This window comes from Ahaetulla prasina, chromosome 3, assembly GCF_028640845.1.
Source record: "Ahaetulla prasina isolate Xishuangbanna chromosome 3, ASM2864084v1, whole genome shotgun sequence".
NCBI lineage: Eukaryota > Metazoa > Chordata > Lepidosauria > Squamata > Colubridae > Ahaetulla > Ahaetulla prasina.
In genome coordinates, this window is record NC_080541.1 from 119,680,687 (window position 1) to 119,703,014 (window position 22,328).

At 37.6% G+C, this 22,328-nt stretch overlaps 1 protein-coding gene across 3 annotated transcripts in view; it reads right to left on the reverse strand.

Moving 5' to 3' along the window:
• Positions 1-709: 709 nt before the first annotated feature.
• The window catches only part of LOC131195442 (dimethylaniline monooxygenase [N-oxide-forming] 2-like), an 89,175-nt gene continuing 67,556 nt past the window's right edge, over positions 710-22,328 (reverse strand). For all 3 annotated transcript variants that reach the window (XM_058177349.1, XM_058177350.1, XM_058177348.1), the window contains 8 exons: positions 17,122-17,259; positions 15,638-15,826; positions 14,045-14,207; positions 12,657-12,799; positions 11,220-11,419; positions 10,003-10,358; positions 5,326-5,398; positions 710-2,182 (listed from right to left, as the gene is read on the reverse strand). In XM_058177349.1, the coding sequence (XP_058033332.1) occupies positions 1,828-2,182; positions 5,326-5,398; positions 10,003-10,358; positions 11,220-11,419; positions 12,657-12,799; positions 14,045-14,207; positions 15,638-15,826; positions 17,122-17,253 (1,611 nt within the window). In that variant the 5' untranslated portion in view covers positions 17,254-17,259 and the 3' untranslated portion in view covers positions 710-1,827. The remainder of the gene's footprint in view (positions 2,183-5,325; positions 5,399-10,002; positions 10,359-11,219; positions 11,420-12,656; positions 12,800-14,044; positions 14,208-15,637; positions 15,827-17,121; positions 17,260-22,328) is intronic.

Consider the following 22,328-nt stretch of genomic DNA (forward strand, 5'->3'; position numbering starts at 1 on the left):
TATAGTTCTTTTTTTCCCTCCTTCATCTTCATGAGAATTTGGGGTGGAGGTGTCTGAGGCATTTTCACAAAATAATTTCTTAGCTTGGGCTCCAGAACTGGTCAGAACCTGGTGAAACCCACCTCTGCTTCAAAGCCATCCTCTTTATTCGCACCTAAATCATTGATCTCAGAAAGTAAAATCTTCCCACCAATACCATCAATATAGCCTATCACTGATTTACAAAATAGCAAACTCTCCATTTAATAGACTAATAGGATACAAGGGGAATTCATAAGAAAAGAATATTAACTGACAGAGAGGATTTCTAAAATTTATTTATTTATATTGTGGATCTTTTCTTTTTATAAACTCATTACAGAATAATATAACCTACAAAAGTGGTGAACATTTTATATGTGTAAAGTGTACACAAAATGCACCAAAAAGAATGAAGTGTTGTGTCTTGCCCGCTCTCACAGCAGCCGGAGCCTTCTTATCTGCTCCCGAACACGGAGGAATGTATGCCTCCCGGCCCCAGTCCTGGCTCCATGCCCAGACAAGCTGCAGAGGAGGGAGCACCCCCCGGCCCCAGCCCTGGCTCCATGCCCAGGCAAACGGAGCAGCTAGACCCCTCCCCCTCCTCCACAGCATGTGAGCCTGAGGAAAGTTTATTTCCAACAGCTGCTGATTGGAGTGACCCTCGCATCAGAAGACTGGATAGGCGGAGGCAACAGAAGGAAGGGAGGGGCAGGCCTTAATGAGTGCTGAGTCATGGAGCCACACCCCATGGCCTATATAAAGGATCTGCTTTCTGGCAGTCTCTGAGTCAGGCAAAGTCGAACTTATCTTGCTGAAGTCACTTTCTGGTCTCCTGCCTGCTCTGAGGACTTTGCTAGGACTTTGGGCAGAGCTGCAGAGGCAAGCCTGATTCGGATTTCCCTGACCCGGCCGTCAGCGGAGGAGTGGGACACGACATGAAGATTCTATGTACAGTAAAATGTATAAATATTTTCTAGACAGAGTTATCAAATGTAGACTTTTTTTGTAGTAATTGTTTGGGCTGAAATCTATTATTGCCTGAAATTCAATTTTTTTCCTGAAATTCAGCAATTTCTAATTCCACTGAATTAGAGTTTAGAGAACTACAGAGACAAAGGACAGTGGTGTAAAAGTACATATTTCATATATAAGACATTAGTTATTAGAAAAAGTACAAGTTGTAAAGATATTAATGAAGCAGAGGTATAGGGTGTAAAACATGAAACAAATGAGGAAATTCTTTATATTCAATTATGTTCCAATTTTTAAAGAGCCATTATTGAAATATTAGAATAATGTAACCTACAAAAGATATTCAGCATAAATATTGGTAATTGGAATTTCAGGTTGAAATAGCCAAAATCTGCCCTATATGCAGATATATTCTAGATCAGTGGTCACCAACCAGTGGTCCGTGGACCACTGGTGGTCTGCGAGAAAATTTTGGTGGTCCACAGAAAAATTAAATGCATTTTTTATATTGCACTAAATACCATTTATCTTTTTTAAAAAATCATATTAGTGGTCCTCGGGATTTAAAATTATGAATTTAGTGGTCCCTGAGGTCTGAAAGATTGATGAGCCCTGCTCTAAAGTATACTCAGCTTGTAAGCCAAATCACATTTATCAGGGATAATGTCCTGGCTTGCCATTAATATGCATCAGATACAAGAAGTAGAAAACAAGGAAACTTTCAGATCATAGATATATACTGTTTGCAATTCTTCTACCATGTAGGGAAAATACCACTCAAAACAAGTTCATTTACAGGAGAAGAAACAGTTTTAAGACTGCTGCAAGTTCAAATTAGAGATAAGTTAAGACAATAGTGAGAAGTCCCAAACAGATGAATGCTTTAATGAAGAAAGAAGGAACCAGAGTTACTTTTGTGTTGCTAGAAGACTGCAGCAGTCGTGTCTTTGTAGGCTTGATAATCCTTTCTCTCTGGGTCAAGATGGTGTTTCTGGCTCCTTCCCACTTCCCAGGACCGGTCAGACGGAACTGAGTAGCTGAACAAGGTCCAAAATATACTTCCCAGGCCAGCTTTGGATCAATCAGAAGAAGACTCAGCACCTTGGGCTTCACTCCTAATATGGAAGCCAGTTCATCCATGTAATCAATATACTGCACTACTAAGGAATTGATGTGGCTTCCTGTATACCTAAGAGCAAAAGATAAATTAGCCTGTTGAAGACCAGATAATAGAATCATAAAACCTTAGAATTGTACGGTTAGAAGGGCTCTTGGAGGTCTTCTAGTCCAACCCAATTCCTGCCTGAGATCTTGGTTCCTCTTCCTTCCTACTCTACCAATTTACAGCCCCATATTTAGCATTCTAGTTGAGCTGCAATGGTAAGTGATTTGTTGTTCTACACACCAATTAATCAGAGGTAAAATGTTACCAGTTTGGACCGGTTCGGCTGAACCAGTAGCAATGGCAGCAGGTGGTTCAGAGAACCTGTAGCATCAGCAGCGCAAGGCTCCGTCCAGTCATTGTTATTTTATACCCTATGCGCATGCGTATAAGGGTTTGCACATTCACAGAGGGTCTGCGCGCGTGTGGTGCATGCACTTCTGAACCAGTAGGGAAGGTAAGTAGATTTCATCCCTACAATTAGTATGTTCTATATTTGTTCTATATGATATGTTTCATTTTTCTTCCACTGTCTGTAACGTTAATGTTACTATTGTAAAATAGCAAAGTCTTGTGTTAGAAATACTAATACTTTAATTATTATCTATATTTTATAGCAGTGGTCACCAACTGGTGGTCCGTGAGAAAATTTTGGTGGTCTGCAGAAAAAATATTTATATTTTTTATATTGCACTAAATTAGGGGTCCTCAAACTAAGGCCCCTGGGCTGGAGATGTGCAATGAACACTTGTGTTGCTGCAGAGAGTCTTCCCCTTCAGGGTCTTTTTGTGGGGGTGAGAGGGGGGAGAAATTCTGACTTGGGGTCTGCTTCAACCTCTTGGTGTGGGGCTTTGGGCGAAGGCTGGAGGGAAACACCACTGGTGGCAAAGAGCCGGTGGGTCTTGTTCCAGTGGGACTGCATCATGGCCTGGAACTGGCTGACCATCTCAGCCTGCTGAGCCTCCAGGCACCGGTACCTGGCCTTGCACTCCTGCAGGTCTTCTCTCTGCTTGGAAAGCCTCTGCTCCTAGTCCTCAGTGAGGTGCTTCTGCTGAGCCTCCTTCTTGGCCAGATCCAATTTGAACTGAGCCAGCTGTTTTGCCAACTCTTTCTCGTGGTGGCTGCTTAGTTCCAACAACTGCTTCCTGTTGGGGCCCTAAGGAGCCCAGGTGGACAGGTGATGAGTGGGTGGGAGGGGAGGGGCGAGAAGAGGCCAGCGAGGCGCCCCTTGACACGAGTGACATCGAGTTAGCCATGCCCGTCCAGTCACATGACTACCTAGCCGCACCCATCCAGCCAGTCATTAGGCAGATCGTATTAGTGGTCCACGGAATTTAAAATTGTGAATTTAATGGTCCCTGAGGTCCGAAAGGTTGGTGACCCATTTTATAGTCTAGAAGTAGATCATTTATAAATTGTAAACTTCACAGATTTTGTTCTCTAACACTAGGCTATGGCTGAAATAAAGAATTTACAATAGAACTCGAATGCTTTTAATTTTAGGACATGTGACACACACATACACACGCTTGCTAATCTAATCTAATTAGAGTTGCCTTTGGTGAGATGGATAGCTATATAAATTTCATTAATAAATAAATAAAATAAAAATCTAATCTAATCTAACCCAATCTATGTCCCATCCCTTTCAGCAAGCAGTAAAAAGTTTCTAAAATATAAATTTAAACTTATAAAATAAGTTTAATATGTAGCTTTAAGTTTAAGCTCTAAATCTGCATTACTATTAATCTTCTCGTCATTCCTATCACCCAACTCCTCCCACTTATGTATGTATGACTGTAACCTTGTTGCTGGTATCCTTAAGATTTATACTGACTGTTTCCTAATATGTTTTGATTGCTTATTTGTTCCCTATGACTATCATTAAGTGTTGTACCTTATGATTCTTGATGAATGTATGTTTTCTTATGTACATCGAGAGCATATGCACCAAGATAAATTTCTTGCGTGTCCAATCACATTTGGCCAATAAAGAATTCTATTCTATTCCATTCCATTCCATTCCATTCTATTTACTAAGTTTGTATCCTATGGGTGAGTGTGACTAATTTTAAAATTTATTCACATAGGCATTTTATATGCAAGGCCAGAATATTTTCAATTCCAACGTTTTGTAGAAATGTTGGAAATTGAAAATTTAAAACTTAAATTTAAAACTTAAATTTAAAATTTAAATTTTAAAATTTAAATTTTAAAACTTAAAATTTAAAACTTGGCAACTCCAAATCTCAACTAGCAAATGCTCAGTCTTACATATTGGAAAAAAGAACCCAAACACTAAGTACAATCTTGATGGACATTACCTTACAGATGACCCCCACCCTGTTAAAGATCTTGGAGTTTTCATATCAAATGATCTAAGTGCCCAAGCCCGCTGTAACTACATCGCAAAAAAGGCCTTAAAAGTTGTAAACCTAATCTTGCGTAGCTTCTTCTCCAAAAACCCTACATTACTAATCAGAGCATATAAAACATTTGCTAGATCAATTCTTGAATACAGCTCGACTGTTTGGAACCCATACCACATTTCTGACATCAATACAATTGAACGTGTCCAGAAATATTTTACAAGAAGAGTACTCCACACCTCCGAATACAAACAAAATACCTTATGCCACCAGACTTGAAATCCTGGGTTTAGAAAATTTAGAACTAAGCCGCCTTTGACATGACCTGTGTTTAACTCATAGAATCATCTATTACAATGTCCTTCCTGTCGAAGACTACTTCAGCTTCAATTGCAACAATACACGAGCACACAATAGATTTAAGCTTAATGTTAATCCAATCTTGATTGCAGAAAATATGACTTCAGTAACAGAGTTTTTAATGCTTGGAATACACTACTTGACTCTGTGGTCTCTTCCCCAAATCCCCAAAGCTTCAACCAAAAACTATCTACCATTGACCTTACCCCATTCCTAAGAGGTCTATAAGGGGCGTGCATAAGAGCACAAGAGTGCCTACTGTTCCTGTCCTATTGTTTCCTTTCGTTATATCCAATTAATATAGTCATTACATACTCATACTCATATATATACTTATATATTGTACAATTATTTCATGCTTATGCTTATATATACTGTGTGACAAAATAAATAAATAAATAAATAAAACAAGCACTTTATAGTACATAATTGATTTCTTACCTTTTTTCATTGTATTGGGTCTTCTTAACAATGTCAGTCATCATGTCATTATTTGATGGTAACTTGTTCAGGCCTGAAAAACAACATCAGTTTAATCTCCTGGTGCCCCCTGTAGCCTGAGAAATGCAGAACAGTCTGCAGACAGCTAATACAAATATACAGAACATATTGTGGACTGAACAGAGAAACTGAAATAGACTGTCATGCCCCAGCATAAGACTTTCATATACTGTTGTTGCTGTCTATCCCCACCTAGTGGCCAGAGAGACAAATACCATATATATTGTTTGAAGCTGATTCCACTCCTTTACCCAACAGCCCGCACTCTCAGAACATGTGCAATCTGGGAAACCAGGCTCCATTTCCTTTAGCATTTGGAGAAGGCAGAAGCACAAAGAAGAATCCATCTTAATCTGTGGCACATGGTCATCCAAGGACAAACCCACATCCCACACACAGAGCGTGCTGGTGAGATTTAAATTGCTTGTATTTATTAATTGTTATGTTCAGCAGTAACTCAATACCGTCTATCTTGTATTTGGTTCTCATTGTATGTATCCCTATTTTCCCCAGTTTCACCATATCCTGTTCTTTCAATAAAGCATTCAGATCTATGCACACAGTCTGTTTTATTGGAGGATAGGTGGATTTAGCTGCATGTCAAGATGCACACAGACTAACATGTAATGACGACAGACCAGACTGTAATCGTGTTCATTACATGTATAGCGATGTTGGAAATGAAAGTATTTCAATAAAGGACAAAGTGTTGTGGTTATATAGCAAAGCACTAGGAGAATTTTCTGAAGAAGGAATGTAGCTACTCCTGACCTCCAGAAAGAAACCAAGTAGTAGGATGATGGAGAAAGTGATGCTGGAAACATTGGTTTTCTACACTTGCTGCTGTGACTGTAGATGTTTGCAGATCAAATCTGATAGCCTTACCCAGTACTAAGACTGCAATTCAATGCAGACTTCCTGGGGTATTCAACCACTTAGAATAATGATGGCTTGCTTCTGCATAGGTATACAACAATGCATGCAGACATATTCCTTGATAATTAAGAACCACTACACTTAACCTCCTGGCTCTAAAACACCAGTTTTGTTTGAAAGATGAACTAGCTCAGGACTGGCTAATTAGCATGGAATAAATTTTCTGTATATCTCAGCTTTCTGTTGAACTGAATACCGGAAGTGGCTCAACACAATTGTTAGATTTATTACTTCAGTATAAACTATGCCTCAGATTATCATGGGCATAATCAAAACTAAAGCACTCCCATGTAGCTCCCATCTATTTAAATAAGATGTCATTATATTTCCTTATGGCTTGAAATCACATTCATGAATTTTACATTTCCTTACTCCAATATAGAAGTGTTCTGGCTGCAAAAAAGGTAAATTTTGTTTCTATTCAAACAATAAATACCTCACACACAATACTATAATCTGAGAGTTTAATCCCCTTGATCCAAGAGAATTAAACAAAGCCAGTTATGACCATTGGTTAATCATGTCCAGTCTATCTGCCTACTGGCAACTTTACAAGAGCTCAGCTATTTTTCAGACCAACCACCCAGTAGATTGTTGGTCTTTTTATTTAATGCCAGGTGTGATGGGTCCTGGGGCCATTTGCAGTGCACCAGGGCTAGGAGAAATCACTTTTCTAAAGATACATGTGGAATGACCTTATTTGAAATTGCAGAACAATTTTGGTAGAATTTCACTTATATTGTGCACTGTAATTCTTCCTTGGCTACTGAGTCTTATAAAATGATTCTTAAGTATCAAAATGAAATGTTAATTATGAAAAAAAATCTCCCTCTGAAAAATGAATTATGCCTTTCTGTGGTACATAGAAGACATAGAACTAAGGAGAAATTTTCTAACAGTGAGAACAATCAACTTGCATTCAGAAGTGGGTGCTCCAACACTGGAGGCTTTTAGGAAGAACCATTTGTCTAAACTGTTGTAGGGTCTCCTGCTTGAGCAGTGGGTTGGACTAGAGGACCTCCAAGCCCCTTCGAACTCTGTTATTCTGTTACATGATCTAACATGAAAGCATTATAGGGATTTTTTTTTCAGAACATGGAAAAAATTTTTGATGGTGTTACAGGTATTGTTGCAGAATGTAAGCTGCTTCATGTAAAGCTGCCTCTTGCAAATGGCTAATCATCATCGTTGTTGTTGTTGTTGTTATATACTTTATTCATTAAACATGAAGCTCAGTAAATTGAACATCATCATTATCATCATTATTCTTATTCTTATTAATATTATCATTATTTCCTACCTCTTATATATTTTGGTCAACTCAAAATGGTGAGCATACCTAATATTGCTTCCTCTTTTCCTCACAACTTTGTTGTTGGGAACAGAGCTGGGAACTGAGCACCTATTTCCAGAACAATATACAAGCAGCTGAGTGGACATTTGCTGATAACTGGGGGATTGCCGGGCTGGCGGGGAGCAGGGGTGGGGGGTGGGAGAGGAACTTTCCTTTATGTTGTTTGCACAGGAAAAACTCAGCTTCAGTTTATGCTACTCCTGTAACCATTTCAGCTTCAGTGAAGTATACTCTTGGCAAAACAAATGGCCAGGAGTCTTTCTTCGCTAGATGACTGAGTGGAATGGTTGACAACTGGTTTTGATGCTAAAGGAATCCTAGAATTCACATTCTGCTGCTTTCCAGACTAGCACCTTCATCACTACATCAAACTGCTTATTGGATTGGATGAACAATGATAACATTATTTATTTTTATTTATTTTATTAATCCAATTTCTATATCGCCCTTCTCCCGAAGGACTCAGGGCGGTGTACAGCCATATTAAAAATACAAAAATACACATAATATAAATAACAGATTTAAAAAACATTTAAAACAAATATATTAATTGGCCAGATTGCTAAAACGGTCAAAGCCGACATAAAACCCTTTAAAATTTAAAAGCTATAATTAAAATACATTTAAAATACATTTAGGCTAGTCCCGCACGATTAAATAATAAAGTTTTTTTTTAGAATAGAATAGAATAGAATTTTATTGGCCAAGTGTGATTGGACACACAAGGAATTTGTCTTGGTGCATATGCTCTCAGTGTACATAAAAGAAAAGATACCTTCATCAAGGTTTTAATTCCTGCTTGAAGGTTCAGAGGTCGGGGAGTTGGCGTAATCCCGGAGGTAACTCATTCCAAAGAGCCGGTGCTGCCACAGAGAAGGCTCTCCCTCTGGGGGCCACCAACCGACATTGTTTGGTCGACGGTACCCTGAGCAGGCCCACTCTGTGGGAGCGCACAGGTCGTTGGGAGGCTATCGGTGGCAGAAGGCGGTCTTGTAGATACCCCGGTCCTAAGCCATGGAGCGCTTTGAAGGTGGTCACTAACACCTTGAATTGCACCCAGAAGGCTACCGGCAGCCAGTGCAAGCCACGCAGGATAGGTGTTATATGGGAGCAACGTGGTGCTCCCTCTATTACTCGCGCAGCCGCATTCTGGACTAGCTGGAGCCTCCTGGTGCTCTTCAAGGGAAGCCCCATGTAGAGAGCATTGCAATAGTCCAGGCGAGAGGTAACGAGGGCATGAGTGACTGTGCGTAAGGAGTCCCGGTCAAGGAAGGGGCGCAACTGGCAAATCAGGCGAACCTGATAAAATGCTCCCCTGGCGACGGCCGTCAGATGTTCTTCTAAAGACAGCCGATCGTCCAGGAGAACGCCCAAGTTGCGCACCCTTCCCCTGGGGGCTAGTACTTCACCCCCAACAGTCAGCGATGGCGAAAGCTGGTTGTACCAGGATGCCGGAACCCACAGCCACTCTATCTTGGTCGGGTTGAGCTGGAGCCTGTTCCTCCCCATCCAGACCCACACGGCCTCAAGACACCGGGCCATCACCTCGACAGCTCAACATTATGACGGAGATAATTGCAAGAAGTTTCCTTGTTAGTCTTTTTGCTGTATACATATATTATGTTATATCAGGGTTAGGGAACTATGATTCTTTTATGACTTGTGGACTTCAATCATCTGCTACAATGCCCTACCAGCCAATGAATACTTCAGCTTCAACCAAAACAATACAAGAGCACACAATAGATACAAACGCATAGTAAACCGATCCAAACTAGACTGCAGAAAATATGACTTCAGTAACAGACTTGTCAACGCCTGGAATGCACTACCTGACTCTGTGGTTTCTTCCCCAAATCCCCAAAAGTTTAACCTTAGATTGTTTACTGTATACCTCACCCCATTCCTAAAAGGTCTGTAAGGGGTGTGCATAAGTGCACCAGCATCCCTACCGTCCCTGTCCTAATGTTTTTTTTTATTCATATCCTTTACATGTATTTATAATTATGTTTACACTTATATCTGTCATAAAATACATGCTTGACGAAATAAATAAAATAACATGGCTGGCTCAGGAATTCTGGGAGTTGAGGTCCACAAGTCATAAAAGGACCATAGTTGCCTACCTCTGTGTTACATGAGTAACACAACTGGTCATATGCAAACATTTAGTACAGCTGGAGATTACCTTCATGGACACACAAAGATATATTACATGGCTTTCTTGTTCTTATACAAAAGAGGGAGTTGATTATATTAACCAGCAGTGCAACCTTTAAACCAAGCAAAACATCAATCATTTTTTTATTTTTTATATTCTCTCTTACCCTTGAAGATTCTTGTGGCCCAGCGAACTTGGAGCTCAGATACAGGCATAATGGCTCCTATAGGTTTGATCAAGCCAATCACAGCTAATGTGTGCTTTTCCAAGTGTGGTGGGAAAACATATTTATAGAGAGAGAGTTTATTTGTTTGGGTCCTGAGGATAGCGTCCTGAATGTAGGGAAAGGAGAAGTTGTATCCTGTAGCAAAAATTACCACATCAATATTTTCTTCTGTGCTGCCATCTTCAAAGATCACACCCCTTTCAGTGAACTTCTTCACATTTGGTTTCATTAGCACCCTGCCAGCAATTATAGCATTTGGTAGATCATCGCCCATAATTGGGCTCTTATTTAGGAACCTGCAAAATGAAGAGAACAAAAACCACGCTGGCCATATTTTACTCCAGAACATGTGCTTATTAACCTTAAATGACCATTTGAAAAAAAGGGGGGTTAAGTAAGATACTGTAAATGATCATCTTAGATGTTTTTCAAACAGGCCAAGAAAGCACAGCCTTGGTAAAGAAAAGCTCATTTATGTCAGAGGTGTAATTCAGTGTATGGTGATGTATTCTCTTTACCCATGTACTTATACCAAGTATAAAGTATATTATTTACTGGCTTTGCATTTTTATAATAGTTTTGTCCAATTGTTTTCTGTTTTTACATTCTTGTTGGCTTCTTTTTTATATGCAATGCCACATTTTGGGAATATATTTTACTGCAAAATAATGAAATGGCAGGTACAAAATGGAGTTTCAGTCTAGAGACCTTGGAAGTGCATTTTTCTCTGGGAACCTTTGGATAACATCACCTTTATCTTCATAACCACCATAGCTAGAATTAGAAAAGCTGAAATTGGCAGAATAATTTATATGCAGGCTTTCAGCTTTTTTGTAAAAGGTATAAAGGTAAAAAAAGTAATTATGGATGAAGAAAAGTTACAAGATACAGAATTAGGTTCAGAAACCAGAATGTTAGGTTTCATTTTTAAAAAAATGTTTCTAACCTTTGAGGCTATAACTAAATATTTAAATATATATGGGAACGGGGACATTGCAAATGCTACAGGAGCTGTAGGATATTTCCAAGATTCAGAGCTGAGACTATAACTGTTTCTTCACTTTTAAGTTGCTCCTAAAATAAGAGTCAATATTTACTTTAATGTGTATATTCCATGTCTTCCTAAGTGTCAGAGTATGGAGAAATTCCACCCTTACCTATGCTGGGGCTTTACACCATAGTTCTCATGGTTAAATTTCATATTCAGCTTCTTCTCTTTCCATTGGTTTATCAGCGCCACAGGAAGTTTATGGAAAAGGAGATTTTTGAAACGTGTAAAATACACTACATCAAAAGGATACCCACCATCAGAGACTCGGTTGATCACCCAAGCACCAGTTCTGGTGCTCAGAAAGACCTGGTGGAGGAGAAAGGGAAATCAGCACTAACTCCTTTCCCAGCCTTGTAATACAAAACATAAACCTAGCGAACAAAATGGAGACTGAACCCCTTCCCTGCCATCTTTTGGATCATACCCAGTTCTTCTCTTTGCCTAATCCCAACAGAACCAAAATGACCTCCCTACTTCAGACCAAGGTCCCTGCAATCCCATCTAGACCAAAGAATAGCAGCCTTCTCCCCAGCTCACAGTATGGCCCAAGGGCAACCCTTTCAAAGAACGTGCAATCTAGAGAAACCCCAATTTTCCATCTCCTTCACAATGAACTTCCTCAGCTCTGCTGACCTTCTGAAAGGCCCATTCTGCCTAACCATAGAAGTAATCCCAAGTACCAACAAGGACCTGCCTAGCTACCCAAAACTAGCCAGCAAATCAGATCCCAGGGATTTCCTACCTGCAGCCCTCAATCTCTATAAAAATCTTTGCTTTTCCATTGTTCAGGGTTCCTCTTTCTTTTAAAGTAGGTACTCAATGATCATTGCAATGAACATAGTTCTTCTCTTGAGTGTTGTGTGCCTTTCTTTGGCAAAAATGAAAACAAAAACCCACAACAGCCCATTCCTCCTTCCACTGAGTCCCAAAGGACAACAGTGAGTGCCAATATATTTTTCCTAAGAGTGGAAAGTAGACTGTCTACCTCATCCCATTCCCAAAAGGTCTTTAAGGGGTGTGCATAAGCACAACAGCATGCCTACTGTCCCTGTCCTAATGTTCCATTTTATTCGTATCCATTTCATGTATTCATAGTTATGTTTATATTTATATCTGTTATTTAATACATGCTTGAGGAAAATAAATAAATAAACAAATTACGTGAGGGATGTTTAGCAAAAAAAAAGAGACAGAGAAGAATCTTATTCTCAACCTTTGATGTTTCTCCTCTCCCTGGTTTCTAAGCCACTAGGACCATCTTTCAATAAGGAAGCATATTTGATGAAAAGTATTGCAAAGCCCTCCAGTCTCACTGACAAACATTCAACTTTCATTCACATATATTACTAACAATTTCATTATTTAATAAATAATTTAATAATGCATTCACATGTATTACTAATTGATAGAATTAGTCTCTGAAATGCTATTCCCCCCCCCCCCAAGTAACAAATGAACCCTGGCAGTATTTGAGCTCAAAATCTGACAAAATTGCCTGCTGTTATCATCAGATTCAAAACAAACTTGTTTAAATACACTGTACCTGCTTTGTGATACGGCTGAGGTCAACAGCAATTTCTAGTCCAGAACTTCCCAAGCCTATGATAAGGATTTGTTGGTCCTGGTATTTTTCAGAATTCTTATATGCCGAACTGTGAATAATTTCCCCCTTAAATTTCTCAACATCTGAAAAAAAAAATAAGGAGCCATCTTTGCAATGCTGAACAAAGCATATCTTTGTTGGAAGACTGGGAAAAAAAATGTCAATATAGGTGCTGGATTTGAGATGAACTTTAAAAAAATTGTCAAATTGGTTAGATTATTAGTTTATTAGATATTATTAATGTCACATTATTGCCTGAGAAGTCCCATTCTCGATACTTGCTCATACAATTGTCAGAAATGACCCCCAGATATTGGACAGAATGACAATGACTCTTGTAGCTTTTAAATAATAACCAGGGATTAGTTTCAAGGTAGGTAAAATGAGGACCCAGATTGTTGGGGGCAATAAAAGTTGACTTTGTATATAATATACAAATGGATGAAGACTATTGTAATGTAAGCCACCCTGAGTCTTTGGAGAAGGGCGGGATATAAATTCAAATTTTTTAAAAAAAGGTTGGGATGAGAAATATACTAAAGCCCAACTATTTCTGCATTCTTATTATCACTATACAATGTTAGTAAGGGCACTCTATCTAGGCTGTAGTAATCTGGATTCAGAAACCCTAACTAATATATACTAAATTCAATCCCCCCTCCCCCCCTCTCATGCCAAAAATTAGCACCCTAAGTCAAATCAATAATGCTTTACTGAAAACCACAAAGATTGAACCGGCTTACAAGAAAGTCAATGTGATGAAGGGCCCTAACCCTTCCTCTAGAAAAAAAAGGAGCTTTTTTAAAAAAATGATATGGACTCAAGATTAATTAGACATATTGATACAGAAACAAGAAACTTAATGACCATGAATTATGCTTTTCACTCAAGAAGTGATATTGGCAGGCCTTCTTTGCCAGAAGTAAAGGTAAGAGGAAATTACTTTAGGTAAAACAAACAAGGTAAGAAGAAAAATACAACTTGAGTTATTATACTGCATCAAGTACAGTAAAAAAACTGCTACTGGTAGATGTTTGTAGAAAAAAAACACTACTGAAGACTACAAATTTTTTTAAAAAAGATTTTATGTCATGCCATATATATATATTTATATATGTATGCATTGAAAATCAGAAAAACCAAGCCAAGAAGACAATGCAAAACTCTGTGAATATGTCCAGGAAAACACTACGTGTTGAACTCAATTTAAAAGAGATATGAGTTTACTCCTAATGAATAATGGAATGAAACATATTATTGTTTTGCAATAATCTTAAGGCTTGAATCAGCATTCTCAATTAGCTTATAAGAAAATCACAATTGCCTACCTAGAAATGAATCCAGAGGGAAATAAGGTTGTACATGGAGGCCTGTGCAAAGTAGAACAGCATCAAAGACAGCTGATTCCTGCTTCCCGTTCATTTCTGTTACAATTTCCCACTGTCCAGTGATGGGGAAATCTGTGTGTTTCCTTAAATGACAGACTTGAGCCTTAAGATAAAATATACTTCTTTTTAGATTCAGGTGTATGGTGTGTTTTTTTAAACAGTGAATCACTTGAAGTAAAGATAAGACAGAGAACAAGGCTGGTTCAGAATATCCAGAAATATACTTGCTTAATTCGCACTGCCAATATTCCTCTTTGGACTTCATCAGTTCTAGAATAGAGACTAGCTTTATGCACATACTCAAATGGAGTATGGAACTAGGTGCCCCTTAGGAATCAAGCATATGAATATTTGGGGTGATCTAATAAACCAAAAACTGAAAGTCACTATCTGGTATCTACTACAAGATCTCTTGGTGATTCCTGAATGGAGTCTATTGGCATGCTTGATCAAGTTTGTCACCTTGCACATAATTATAGTGGGTCAATGGTTCTTAAACTGGGGATTAATTATCCAAGAATTTAATTTGAGTATATTCTAGGGATAATGGAACAGTTTATAATAGCTTATTTGTGAATTGAGGATCTGGTTTGGGCTATTGAGATGTTTATAGGCTGAGTTGCTTTTGCTTTTTAACAAATGATGTTATTCAGACCAGGAAATGAGTAATTTGATCAAACAGATTAAGGACCGCTTCTGTAGAAACACTATGATAATGGCTTGAATTGTTACTTACTTGTTAATTATTAATTATAAATAATTACAAATGGGACTTCTTGTAGTAAGTTTACAGGTAAGAGAAAACTCTAGATGGGGGCTGTCAAACTCACGGCCTGTGGGGCCGATGCGTAATGCGCTGGCCATGGCCATGCCCGGTTTCTCAAAGGGGGAAAAAGTCCTGATACATCATGTGATGCAGCCATGATGACGTGAGTCTGACACCCCTGCTCTAGATACAAGATATAGATTCAGTCTTTTTCTCCTGGAGTTATCAAAATCTGGTTTAAGATTAGACAAAATTATCCAAGTCCCTGGCTAGCAGGAGTTTGCTCAGATAGAAAACAGTACCTGACATGTTCCAAAGTTCTAAGAGAGTTCTTAAAAAGTTTACTATATTCCTATCTTTCTTTCTTTTCCTTTTTCTCTTTTTCCTTTTTTTCTGAAATTTCTACTCTTTCTTTTTACTTACGTATCTTTTTATTGTTGTAATTATAATCTTTAGTAAAATTTCTATTAAAAATGCAAAGTTCTAAGACAGTTATAGGCAGCATCTTAATGAAGAATGCTGTTTTATTGTCTTGTGGGGAAGGGTAATTGTGGTAACGCTCATAAAAACTGATTCTTAGAAAATGATATTTTTCTAGAGTTTTATCTTCTGAATTTTCACTATTACACTTTGCTAATTCCATTTTACATGACATAGCTGTTTGAAGGGCTCTTTTAGTTACCTCTGCATTTTGTATCCTGCAGCTACATTTACTGCCAAGATATCCACTCATCCTCCCAGCAAAACCTTGATTCTCAGTGTCTTACCTTGAAATGTATGTACTTAATCAAATCAAACTGCTTTGCATACATCCTAAGGTACTCCATCACTTTAGTATGATGCATGAAGTTTGGGTATTCCTCAGGAATAGGAAAGTCACTAAAACTCATAAACTCCTTTGAACTATTCGTAGTCAATGATTTGTAAATGCTGCTGTGGCCTTCAGTGACATGTTCCTGCAAGAAATTTGTCATGTTAATAAGAGGGGTTTTACAGACAAAAATTTTGAGATATTTATCTTGAAGGCAGATCAATATGGCCTTGGCCTAAATTGTTGGCCATGAATCCTCGCTATGATTTCTTGTCTAATTTATGTTTTCTTCACTTCCCAATAGTACTTTGAAAACATGTCTGACCATATACATATTGGAAATGGAAAAAAAAAAATAGCACAAGATATCAATGTATTTAATTATTAACTATTTATTTAACCATCGTCAATGACCAAAACATTAAAAAAAATTCATACACAATGGCTGAACACAGCTAAGACAGTCATATAAACAGCCATATAAAATTTAAAGCTTTAGTCTCAGAATGACATGCATGCACACAGACATATGCATAACCATACACCTAAAAGAGTTACATTTTTGCACAAACTGAGAAGAAAAACTCTGCATATTGTCTCTGTGCCCATCTGTTGGTCAAAAAGACAGGGTATGGCTGGCTGTTTCTAGAGCACTTCAGATTTACAAAAAAGGAAACACATTTGTTCATATAACGTTGTGTTAACTTAAAATAATCTGAAGAGGCTGCTGAAAGCCTGTTTATTTAAACTGTAGAATCAGAAGAGTTGGGCCACAAAAAGTTCTCTTCAGGAAAGCTTCTGAAACTTCTGATTTTCATGTAAATATAATAGTAAAAAATGCACACAATCTGAACACAAATAGATAACAGTCAAAAGCTCCGCAACTATACAAATCTTATTTCAATTTTTCCTTTTCATCTTACTGATGTTGCACCGATGATCAAATGGTAGCTCAACTACCTCATATTTGGATATTACTAGGTAGATAGTTATTTTTTTATTTACTATCTATTTCTCTTCTCTCCCATCCATATAATTAATTAATAATTAATCAACTAAGTATCCCTTGATAGATAAAAGGGGAAATGTCACCCTAATAATCAGAGTCCAAAGTAGGAACGAAAAAGTTCTTTGCTGAGAGAAAAAGGAATACAATAGAACCTCTGGTTACAAACTTCTGACCACGACAAAAAAAATTCACAATTTTTTTTTCACAGCTAAGTTCCCCTTCCGTGCTATTTTTTTTGGTAAGTGCCAAATTTCCAAAATTAGGTTCAGGTCACGATCAAAGTTTGTGATCAAAGTTATGGCACAAATTATGGTTGTGACCAGAGGTTCTATTGTATTTGGTTGTTGAGGACAACAAAAAAGAAGTATTCTAGTGAGGCTAGTAGATGGGTTAGTTACAGAATAGTCAACATTGCCTATGAGAAAACATACCTGAAATCTCCATAACCCCCCTATATCCTCACTTCTCTCAAAACATGTTGGCTGAAGACCCTCATCCAGACAGCATTTAATGGCCGTAAGGCCACTCGCCCCAGCTCCAATGATGGCTACTCTTTTGGCCATTCTGTTCTGCAACAGGGAAGAATGAGCCATTATATTTTTCTTTCACAATTTCTTAAAAGTTATATAAATTTGACCAAATCAAATCAATACACAGCAAACAACACATAACCACAGCCTGTCCAACTAACATATGTGATACAAATTGAAGAATTAATATGTTGCCAAAGTAGATTATAGCTGTATTTCCACCAGTGAAAGTCTGGAAAAATCATGCAGGATTCTATATTTATTTTTAATCAATGCACACACTTGGAAAATTCTTCATTTTGATTTAGGAGGCAGCAGGGGCACAATTTGTGTGGCTCTGTAAAAATAAAAATAAAAATTCAGTCTATGTTTAAGTCAGCTTAAAGTTTTGCTGCCATGTTTGTCATATCCTCAACTTACAACCAGAATTGAGACCAGAATTCCATTGTAAGACTGTAAGACAGTTGTTAAGTGAGTCGCACCCAATTTTACAACCTTTTTCACCATGATTATTAAGAAAACCATTTGTAGTTAAATTAATAACACTGTTGTTAAGTGAACCTGGCTTCCCCCATTGACTGCTTGTTGGAAAGTGCCTGGGAAGGTAGCAAATGGCGATCACATCAACCTAGGATACTGCAATTGTCACAAATACCTCCCAATTGCCAATTGTCCAAATTTTGATCATATGACTGTGGGGATGTTGCAATGGTTGTAAGTATGAGTGCCAGTTGTAACTCCATTTATCTAGTGCTTCTGTAACTTCGAACAGTCACTAAATGAATGGTTATAACTCAAGGCTATTTATATATTGATCTTTTCCCGTAAGGCTTCTACACTCCAACCAGCAGTTGGAGTAAGTCAATACAATACAATACAATACAGCTATACAATACAATATAATACAATACAATACAATACAATACAATACAATACAATACAGCTATCCTCCAAAAAGACCTGGACTTCTTATCTGAATGGTCTAAAACTTGGCAACTCCAAATCTCAATCAGCAAATGCTGAGTCTTACATATTGGAAAAAAGAACCTAAACACTAAGTACAAGCTTGATGGACATTACCTAACTGATGACCCTTGCCCTGTTAAAGATCTTGGAGTTTTCATATCAAATGATCTAAGTGCCAAAGCCCACTGTAACTACATCACAAAAAAGGCTTTAAAAGTTGTAAACCTAATCTTGCGTAGCTTCTTCTCCAAAAACACTACACTACTAACCAGAGCATATAAAACATTTGCTAGACCAATTCTTGAATACAGCTCTCCTGTTTGGAACCCATACCACATTTCTGACATCAATACAGTGGAATGTGTCCAGAAATATTTTACAAGAAGAGTTCTCCATTCCTCTGAAAACAACAAAATACCTTATGCCACCAGACTTGAAATCCTGGGTTTAGAAAATTTAGAACTACGTCGCCTTCAACATGACCTGAGTTTAACTCATAGAATCATCTATTACAATGTCCTTCCTGTCAAGGACTACTTCAGCTTCAATTGCAACAATACACGAGCACACAATAGATTTAAGCTTAATGTTAACCGCTCCAATCTTGATTGCAGAAAATATGACTTCAGTAACAGAGTTGTTAATGCTTGGAATAAACTACCTGACTCTGTGGTCTCTTCCCAAAATCCCCAAAGCTTCAACCAAAAATTATCTACCATTGACCTCACCCCATTCCTAAGAGGTCTGCAAGGGGCGTGCATAAGAGCACAAACGTGCCTACCGTTCCTGTCCTATTGTTTTCCTTCGTTATATCCAATTAATATAGTTATTACATACTCATATTCATATATATGCTTATGTGTTGTATAGTTGTTTCATGCTTATGCTTATATATACTGTGCGACAAAAATAAATAATTAAAATAAAATAAAATAAAATAAAATAAAATAAATTGTCTTCCTTCAGCTTTTTCTTTTAACTCAATAAGAGTGCCCTCTTAGAAAGATTCAGGTAGGTTTTTAAATTAGAACTTCAAATGAAAAGGCAATAAGAAAGAGCCAGAATTTTGCACCAATATTTGTTAGAAATAAACAATACCTATGGTTTTTAGTATCCACTGTAAAAAGCAAGTCTTTGGTATTTTTTCACTTAATGTATTCTGTTAGTATCAGCATAATTTGGTTAAAAATACCTTGCCCTATATTTTCAAATTGTACAACTGCCTAAAGAAGTAGCAAGATCTTTTCATGTACTTATCTTTCATTTTTCTTTTTTTCTTCTTTCTTTTTGCATGACACTGGTATTGGTTGAAATTTGATAAATAGGACCAAAATCCTGTTTTTATAAACTATTTCCATAATAGAAAAAAAATCCAATTCTTGTTTCTGTGATTTCTGTCTCCCCTTCACATTCATAACCTGTTATATGATATGGTTCATTTTCTCTAATTATTTAATGAGACTTTTGGGCATAGACTCAGAGCTCTATTATACTTAACCTCAAGTCTCTGGGAGAAACAGAAGGTTGAATTCTTACCCTTGCTTTGCAACTGCTCCCAACTGGTCCTTCCTATGTTGCTTCCAAACAACAGTTTTTTATTTTAAAAAAGTGAGACAAACCAATCCCAAATACGAATTCTTATAATTTAGTCCTCAGTCTTTGCAAGCTTACTTACATAGCATATACATATCACACAGGAATTCCTTGGGTTTATAGAAAAGGTATAAGAATGTGACTTTGGATAATACAAGCGCAAACACAGGGTAGAATGGTCAAAGGTGCTTTTAAACTGGATTGATGGGCTTTCGTACCCAGCCAACTGATTCTGTATATTCCACCCAGAAGCTGAACCAGAAAACAAGTAAAGATATTCTTGCAAAGTTTTCAAACCAATTCAGCAATTTACTGGTACCACCCCCACTACTATTAGCTCTCTTGTGTAGGATATTTTGCTGAACCCCCCGCCCCCGCTCCTAAATCTCAATTTCTGCATAAAGAAAAATAGCTTTATGAACTATCCAAGTCCATCTTTCCTTTAGGTGAGACACCAATGACCAGTGCAGGGAATCCTAAAGAATCCCTGCAAACTGAGATTCCAATTTCCTTAGGTCTCACACTGCTTACTATGATTCACTGCCTTTATTATTGCTGATCCTGTTTTTTTATTGGCTCTTAGGCAGCTTTAAGAAGTTGGTTTCTAAAGTTTGTACATTATTTTATATTCTTTTCATATTATCTTTGTACTGTTATTATATATGATTATTCCTTTTATTATAATATGTTTAACTGATTGTTCATTTCCCAAGAGAACTCCTGGAATTCAAATACAATAAAAATAATATAGACCACAAAGGAAAGGAAGGCATCATGGAGCAAAAAGACACATAGCTTCTCTGAAATAAGTATGGCAGAAGGAAGGAAACATATGCAACCAAATTAAAACTGAATGCACAAATTACCACACCAAGCAAGAAGAAAACCTTCTACGCACAAATTCCAATCGTGCCTTTTATAATTTTGTCAACAGTAAACTTAAAGATTCAAGATCCATCCCACCACTAAAAGATTCTAACAACAAAGAATGCAATGACGAAACAGTCAAAGCAAACCTCTTCAACATTTTCTTTGGCTCAGTTTTTGTTAACTCCGATAACACATATCCAACATTCCACAAACGAACCAGCAATGACTATGATGATTTAACTCATATAGATTTCACAGAAGACAACGTTGGTAAAGCTCTTCACAACTTAAAACCATCGCTTTCTATTGGACCTGATGGTCTATGTGCATATTTCTTAAAAAAACTTTCCATTAATATAGCTGAACCCCTAAGTATTATCTTTGATAAAGCTTTCACTACCAGTTCTCTTCCCAAACTTTGGTCACTAGCCACAGTCATCCCCATCTTCAAAAAAGGAGACCCCAGCTTAGTCGAAAACTACAGACCGATCTCCCTTTGCTGGCCACCTGCAAAGTCATGGAATCTATCATCAATCAATCCATTACCTCACACTTAGAAACTAACAACCTACTCTCCAACAAACAATTTGGTTTCAGGAAAAGTTATCATGTAACTTACAACTTCTCCACTGCAAAAACATATGGACTTCAAATCTAGATCAAGGCAAATCAATAGATGCAATCTACATAGACTTCTGCAAAGCTTTTGACTCAGTAGTACACGATAAACTTCTCCTTAAACTAACATCCTATGGCATCTCAGGACCCCTCCACAAATGGATATCTGCTTTTCTGTCTAACAGACAACAAGTGGTCAAATTTGGCAATGCTTTATCAAATCCTGTTCCTGTCAAGAGTGGCGGTCCTCAAGGCAGCGCCTTGACCAACACTCTTTATTCTATACATTAATGATCTTTGTGACCATATCTCAAGTAATTGTGTTCTCTTTGCTGACGATGTCAAACTATTTAACACCACAGACAACACTTCTATCATTCAAAACGACCTTGACCATCTAACCGCTTGGTCTAAAATTGGCAGCTCCAAATTTCAACCAGCAAATGCTCAGTCTTACATATAGGAAAAAGAACTCTAAAACTAAGTACATACTAGATGGACATTACCTTACAGACGACCCCATCCCGTTAAAGACCTTGAGTTTTCATGTCAAATGATCTAAGTGCCAAAGCCCACTGCAACTACATAGCAAAAAGCTCTAAGAGTTGTAAACCTAATTTTATGTAGCTTCTTTTCCAAAACACCACACTACTAACCAGAGCATATAAAACATTTGCTAGACCAATTCTAGAATACAGCTCACCTGTTTGGAACCCTCACCACATCTCTGACATCAATACAATTGAACGTGTCCAGAAATATTTTACAAGAAGAGTTCTCCATTCCTCTGAAAACAACAAAATACCTTATCCCACCAGACTTGAAATCCTAGGCTTAGAAAACCTGGAACTCCGTCGCCTTCGACAAGACCTAAGTTTAACTCACAGAATCATCTATTGTAATGTCCTTCCTGTCAAAGACTACTTCAGCTTTAATTGCAATAATACAAGGGCAACCAATAGATTTAAACTTAATGTAAACCGCTTTAATCTAGATTGCAGAAAATATGACTTCTGCAACAGAATCATCAGTGCTTGGAATACTTTACCTGACTCTGTGGT